The 7,426-nt window shown below is 37.1% G+C and overlaps 1 protein-coding gene across 1 annotated transcript; it reads right to left on the bottom strand.

Moving 5' to 3' along the window:
- Window positions 1-433: 433 nt before the first annotated feature.
- LOC122310668 (zinc-finger homeodomain protein 4-like) lies at window positions 434-2,477 on the bottom strand. Its single transcript, XM_043124764.1, has 2 exons — window positions 1,992-2,477; window positions 434-1,860 (listed from the first exon to the last, which is right to left on the bottom strand). The coding sequence occupies exon 2, from the start codon at window positions 1,660-1,662 to the stop codon at window positions 832-834; it is 831 nt and encodes a 276-aa protein (XP_042980698.1). The 5' UTR covers window positions 1,663-1,860; window positions 1,992-2,477; the 3' UTR covers window positions 434-831.
- Between the last annotated feature and the right edge of the window lie 4,949 nt (window positions 2,478-7,426).

Here is a 7,426-nt window from a genome sequence, read left to right as displayed (position 1 = left end):
GATTACAGTCACTGCTGTCTAGCTGATTCCTGCTGATCCCTATATCAAGATTATCTTTATTTATTTATTTATATATTTTTTATTATTATTATTTTTCCACTCGTATATATTCTCGTTCATAACTCAACTCTTCATATCAGGATCGTTTACTTTAGGTCTTTAATTAGCTCATTAAAAAAACTGGGTAAATATTATAAGGACAAGTTAGCTAGACACTTTAGAGATCATAGTTTGTTCATAAGTTTTTGTACTAATATTACAACATCAGCATGCTGTACGTAAAGGAAATTAAACTCAAACACGGGCTAAATTCATTGTTATTGATTGTTTATGTAATTCAATAATTGCTAAACCTTAATTTTCACATTCACACCCAGAATACTTGTAACACATCCCATATTAATGATTACAGTATTTAAGAAAAGAGGAAGAATATTCGAAAATTAGGTAGCTTTTCCTTAAAAGTAAATTGGATACATCAGTACTGTATCTCAGACTCTGAGCGAACATCTCGAACAGTTCCTACTGCGTAGGGATTAAACAAGAACAAATTACCCACTACTCAAAATCTACCATTAATTAAACTCAATTTCGCAAAACTATTGCATAACCACTATTCTTAAAATAGTAAGAGATTTCAAATAACGTACCCACAGAGAAGAAAAGGATTATAAAATATGGTGTACTAGAGACTTAAAAACTAAGAGAACCACATGCATTCCGCGGCTATCTCGCTGCCCGCGGTGTGTTGTTGGGGGGGCGTGGGCGGTTGGGGGTGGGGATGGGGTGTGGTGTGGGGGATATATATTAATGTTATATATGGTGTTAACTTTAAGGAGCGGGAGGGTTCTTCTTGGCTAGATTGTGCTTGTTGTTGTGCATCCAAACCTTAAGGACTCTTCTCTTGACTCCAATCTCTTGGCAGAACTGTTGCACCGCAGCCTCTTCCTGCTTCTGGATTTTCCACCCGACTTTCTCAGCGAAGTTCAGCATTTTCTCCTTCTGTTCCTGTGTGAACTTTGTCCTGAACCTCTTCTTTGCAAGCTGCGGAGGCCTGACCACGACTGCACCTCCGCCATCTTCCTGCTCATCAGACTCTGACGGGAGGGATCCTATGTTGTAGGGCATTATCATTTGGTGGGGCGCTCCTGGTCTTGAAGATATAAAGGTACCAGTAGCTGTAGGGTACCCTAAAGCCTCAGGCGGTACTATATTTTTATGATGGCCAAAGATGAATTTCCTCCCAATCCTGTTGAGATGTGGGCTATGGTGGCAGTCACACGAAGAGGGCTCACCCTCAACTTCTTTTCTGTGGAAGTTTCTGTGGCAGTTGCAGGCAGAACAATTGAGTGCTTCTATAGTACCCTCTTCACCATTGGGCATGAATTCACCACACCCATCAGTTGCATTCCCTCCCATTGCTGCTGCATGGTTCTTGAGGCATTCTTTGTACCGCACCACTTTCTTGTAGGGCATATGTTCCTCCAGGCTTGTGGGTAATGGGGGGCCATTGGAGGAGATCTGTGGTGCTGATGAAGGCATGATGTGGTTGTGGGGTGCAGGATCATGGTGGATCATGTGCCCATGCCCATGCCCATGTCCCCCACCATATGCACTGTTTATCGGGATTGGAATTTCTACTTCATGACTTGAAAGTTCCATTTCTAGTTTTCTCTCTTCTTTTTTGGTTGTTATTTTAGTTTTTCTGGCTGTTTTTTCGCTGACCCAAAAAGAAGGAACAAGACAGGATAATTAGGAAGACTAAATGATTGGTGTTAAAGGTGGTTGCTTTCTTGAACTTGGGAGTTTTCTCGAAAATTGTCCACGTTTAAGAACAAATAGAAACTAGAACCTATTTATCTAAGAAACCCAAAAAAAAAAAAAAAAAATCCACTGTAAGGAATTGCAAACGAAGTAACTAAATTGCAGTAGCTTTGAGAGAGAGAGAGAGAGAGAGAGAGAGAGAGAGAGAGAGAGAGATGGTCAAATACCACGAGAGAGAAAATGGTGGATGGAGTTAGATGACTAGTAAGCTTTCTGTGTTCTTCTTTTCACTAGTAATGGAAACCGCAAGAAATGAGGGGGAAACTAAATGGCATACCCACATCAATCTCTCTGTGATCCAAATCTGAAGCTTTAAGCACCTTCCATATGCATTGAAGGTAAGGTTTTAGGATAGGACAGAAGTTTTGTCTCACAAGGTAGACTTAGGGGGATTTGGAATGTAACAATACAACTAGAGAAAGAAGGAAAGAGAGAGGGGGGGGGGGGGGGGGTGGTGTTGAGACTTGAGAGAGAGAGAGAGGCTGTGTTTTTTTTGGAGGTGGGTTTTGCTAGCGAAGCACTAAACAAGGGCTTATAGAAATAGCGTGGAGGCAAGAAAGAAAAAAGACAGCATATAGGGAAAAGAAAGCAGGTTTCTTACAGAAAGAGAGAAAAACACCATGGATTACTTAAAAGATAAAAAAAAAAAAAAGCGAGAGAGAGAGAGAGAGAGAGAGAGAGAGAGAGAGAGAGAGAGAGAGAGGAAAACACAGTGGTCAGTGAGTTTGGGGGTGGAAGATAAAAGAAAAGTGGGGTGCTTGCTTTGCTTGCACTGTCAGGCATCAAGTTTACGCCATATGGAGAGCAGTGTGTCAGAGAGTGGAGAGGACAAAGAAAGGGGAGAGAGAGAGAGAGAAGAAAAGAGGTGGGGGGGGGGGGGGGGGGGGGGGGGGGGGTTTGAGAGAGAGAGCTAGTTAGCGATCAAAACAAATGTTCTTCAAGAGAAAATAAGGAAAATCTGCTTTCTATTATAAGTTGGACTAGAAACCTTCAGAAAGATATTTTGGGTGGACATGCTCACTCGTGCATGCTTAATTAGATGACTCTCATACCCCTAATTCCTCTATTGTGAGTGTGTTGAGGGGAGGGGAGGGGTTGCATATGCATGTACATTTGCTAATTGCTTATATATGTTATAGTTACATGAATATATACATATACATGCTTCATCGATCGCAACATTTTATTGGATTGGTTTGTAAAATTCATGGTTGCACTTTCCAGTTTCCACTACTATAGCTTAACATGCATAATTAAAGAACACTATAGACTGCAACAATACCACCCGTATAATTAACACTAACATGGAAGACTTGCGAAATGTGGGAAATCTTATGAACACAGTAACAGTTTTGGCGCATGGTGAAAGCGATAATTATTTAGGTCTTTATTAATTGGCAGAAATAGAAAGCTTTGTTCATTAGTGGATTCTTGCTTTAAGCGACAGAGTTACAGTACTCGTGCTGGGAGAATGTAACCAAATTGTTTAACAAATTGAGGCCCTCCATCGGCTATTTCCTTGTGGTTCTGCTTCATCGATCAGAAAGACGTACTCAATTTGACAATGATGTCCCCTTGGAATTAATACTACGACTGACAATGCCATTCCAATTCATTCACACTCACCACGTACATGATGATGATCAAAGGTTTGGAGATCAGAGAAAAGGGAGTACTTCGGGATCAGTATAATATTATATATATATATATATATAGTCGAGACCTCATGATAAGACCAATAGCTCAACTTTCTAATTAATGGCCAGTAGAGCTAGCATGCATGCATGATGCTCTCTCTATCTCTCTCTCTAAATATATATTGAGGTTTAATTTCCTATATTATATATATATTGAATTGGCCGGGCATGATTAATCCAGAATTGATTGATAAGTAGTTGAGGTTTAATTTGTTTTTTGAAATATTAATTTGTGATACAAAAAAGTATGTATGTAGATTGCATGATGCAGTCGCGTAGAGAGCAATTAATATGATTTGGGGCCAATATGACTTGTAACCGATGGCAGTCGCAGAAATTCATAAAGACTGATCATGTCATGGTCATTGCTTTTATCTACCTTTGTTTAATTTTCATGATCAGAAGCCAAGTATTTACTATATTCATCAATTTTGCGAGGGTTACCATACGTACGTACTGCTTAATTAGCTAGCTCGATCGTACATGAACTGGATTAACAAAAGAAAAGTTATTGTTGTTTTGATCATGAATTTACATGCAGGCCGCCTGGCTGGGGGAGAAAAAGAATTAGTCCCCTTTATTAAATTATCCAAATCACTTTATTCTTTATTATCTTTGCCTTTATTCCTGACCCCCACATTTAAAAGCAGCACTCTCCATCTTTAGACCTTTGTTTTTATCTAGGTTGTCTCTTCTTCGAGTAATTCTCTACGACTTTTCGCTTTGTTGCTTTTCTTAATTCACTTTTGAAGTTTCACAAATGACTATTAATTTCTTTTTCTATTATAAAAAAAGTTTCCGTAAAACATTGCCTGAAAAACAGAAACAATTAACTTGCAAATTGATCTAATATAGGTTTTATAATTATGATCATTATTGACATATATATATATATATATACAGAATTTACAACAGATAGGTCGATCCAGATCACTCTGTTAATGCATGCATATATAGTAATTATAATTCCTGCTGCATATAATATAAATATATATATATTATTTCATATTTTTCAACAAGACTGTAGAGATATTAATGTAAAAGAAAGTTCACGAAATTATTAAACTCTGACAGACAGAGATAAGCTAGAAATATAATTATGTTACTGTGGTGGAAGGGCCACAAGAATAAATGTCGACGTTGATGACACATGACCCGCGCTTGAATCTTGATCACAATTTTCAAAGATACATGATGCACGTTTCAGATCTAGCACAAAATTTTCTTCTTTCCTTTCGGTAAATTAACACATATAGATATATCGCGCCATCCATCCCAATCACTGCCAACCCAAATTTTCTGTACTTTAGGGTTTCTTGAAGCGTTACAGACTTTAGAGTTCTATTTTATTTTTGTTCTTAAAAAACAGTACTACTTATACCTCGCGCGGGCGAATAAACTGTCTTTTTGTGATCAATGTCAATGGCATTAATCATAAAACTGTTAGTTAATTACGCATAAGCCTGTTTAATTCTTCCAGCTTTTGGCTAGATATATAGATCATAGATCAGTCGATCGAAGATCAGCTCGTGCATGTACAAAACAGGAAAACTGGAATGATCAGTTAAGGCTGGGCTTGTAATAAGTTAATTTATATATACTTAATTAATTAAAGCCAGTACTGCAAAATACTAATTATAATATATTGCGTCTGTCATGCATGCAGGAGTATATATATAAGGAAGAACGTGAATTAATTATGATACAAATAGTTTATATATATACATATATAACACTCTAATTTCTTAAATAGATCAGGGTGCATGGCTATGTAAAATCGACAACTCAAACGAGAAAATTATTTTAGATGCATGGTCAGGATCATCATCATGATATCGCATAGCTAGGTTGGATGCGCGCATGCAGTAAGTCAAGTAAACGGTAAAGCTAGTACTGAACCTGCATGCACTACTTTACCTGCAAGAGATTGACTGAAACCAAATTTTTGGTTTAAAATATTTTATCTTCATCAATCGATCACTGTATTACAAATTAATAGAAATATTGGGACGTGTAATTAATGTTTAAGAGGACAAGCCATTGGCCTCGTGAGCACAAATTAAACGGGATGAAATATATATATATATATATTTATATTTATATGCATGCATGGGAATTGAAGGGAAGTGTAGTACGTACGTAGTGGAGGATCGATCGATTAAATGGAAAGACTTGTCCAGATGCATGCGTTAACTGCATGCAAACATATATAAAATAACACATGACTAGTTATCGATCCTAGAGATCGCGGGGAGGTGTGCAATATTACTACCTATTAAGTGAATTAAAACAAGTAGTAGCTTGTACGGGTACTCCAACGTCCAGACTTACGAAACATTGCCCTCTTTAAGTTTAGTTAGGAGATCCATGTCAAAGAGTGGAGACAGAGATTTCACAGAAAAATCTCCTCTTCCCAAGGAAGAGAGAAATGTACGGTTTTTTAAAAAAATAATTATTATCCTTGTTTTTGTTTTTGTAAAAAGAAAAGAAAAGTGAGGTACGCATCTCAGTTTTGTGAAATAAGCATAGGATCGAGATCATGGCTTAGTTGCCATAAGTTCCTCATTTTAGGAAAAGCAACGTACTCTGGAATAACACGCGACCAAATGATTCAAGTTTTTTATTTTATAACTTCCTTTTCCCTTGTCTTTGTAGAAACCAGAGAAAGAGATATCATAAAGAGATTCATGATTCTATTATTCACACACACACACACATAATATTTTTCTCAACAGTAAATTAACCTTTTGCATTCTGCAGTAGTACTAAAGGCAAGGCAAATTATTAATCTTGGTCAACTGGATTTTGTACGTCCTCAAACTGATTAATCAACAGGCTGTCCCTCACATTTTACTTTTCAAGACACCGACTTTCTTCTAATAATCACCAATCTCTTGCAAGCTGCCTTGTCTTAGGAAACCATAACTTCCTTTGAGATGCCAATCATTTCCCATTTACAAGTACTAAAAATTGGCTGAGTCAATCAGATTTTTGGCATCCCGGCTTTTCAGTTCTATCTTAGACTTGCTCCTCATCAAGATAACAACTCCTCCAATTATTAATTTTCAATTTAGAAAATGAGGTAGGTGTGAGATAATACGAGTTCTTTTTCCTTTCCGTCTTTTTGTGTTTTTCTTTTTAATAATAGCAATTACTTATAACCCAAAAGAAGCTTTGGCTTTTTGTTTCAGAGGCACTCAATTCAGTTTATGTATGAAATCAAATGAATCAGTACTAGCAAGCTGGGTGGCCACCACCAAATACCAGTACTGGTATCATTCTTGCCAACTTCATACTCATGTTGCCTCTCTCTCTCTCTCGGGATATATTAGATCTAGAGTCTATCTTCTTGCGATTTTAGGATCTGAAACTGGCAGACTAACATGCTGCCTTATCCCACACTCATCATTATATTTGGATGATTTACTTTTTTTTTTCTTTTTCTTTCGTGCTTATACCATGCATGGATACTAACCTTATTTTCTTAAATTTCTTAAACGTTAATATTTATTATGCATATCTTCTGTACTTCGATAAATGACATAGATTTCAACCCCCACACGCTTAAATCACTCATTTAGTAAATGTCATTCCCTTGAGATTTTGCCAATTGACACACATAAATGAAAAAATCGCTACATGTTCATGGCCATTATTATAATTTTCGATTATAAAGTTCCTTCTGCCATTTCAAGGTTTCACCATAGCCACTGATTTGACATCAGGTGGGCAATTAATGCTTTCTGTCCTTGGGCCCCTCCCTCCTTTAAATTTTCAAAATGCAAAGCAAATAAGTAGCCGTTGGAACATTCTACCCACTTTAAAGTTTTTGTCTGGACTAGAACCCAACATTCTCCTACGGAATGGCATTAGATTCAAAGCAAGGAAACTTATGAAAAGAAAAA

The sequence above is a fragment of the Carya illinoinensis genome, chromosome 5 (assembly GCF_018687715.1).
Source record: "Carya illinoinensis cultivar Pawnee chromosome 5, C.illinoinensisPawnee_v1, whole genome shotgun sequence".
Taxonomy (NCBI): Eukaryota; Viridiplantae; Streptophyta; class Magnoliopsida; order Fagales; family Juglandaceae; genus Carya; species Carya illinoinensis.
The sequence above is the reverse complement of the archived record's forward strand: the minus strand, read 5'-3'. Positions and strand labels throughout refer to the sequence as shown.

Excerpts from the sequence above, each read along its gene's own strand:
- LOC122310668 (XM_043124764.1), bottom strand. The coding sequence starts at position 1,662 with ATGGAACTTTCAAGTCATGAAGTAGAAATTCCAATCCCGATAAACAGT.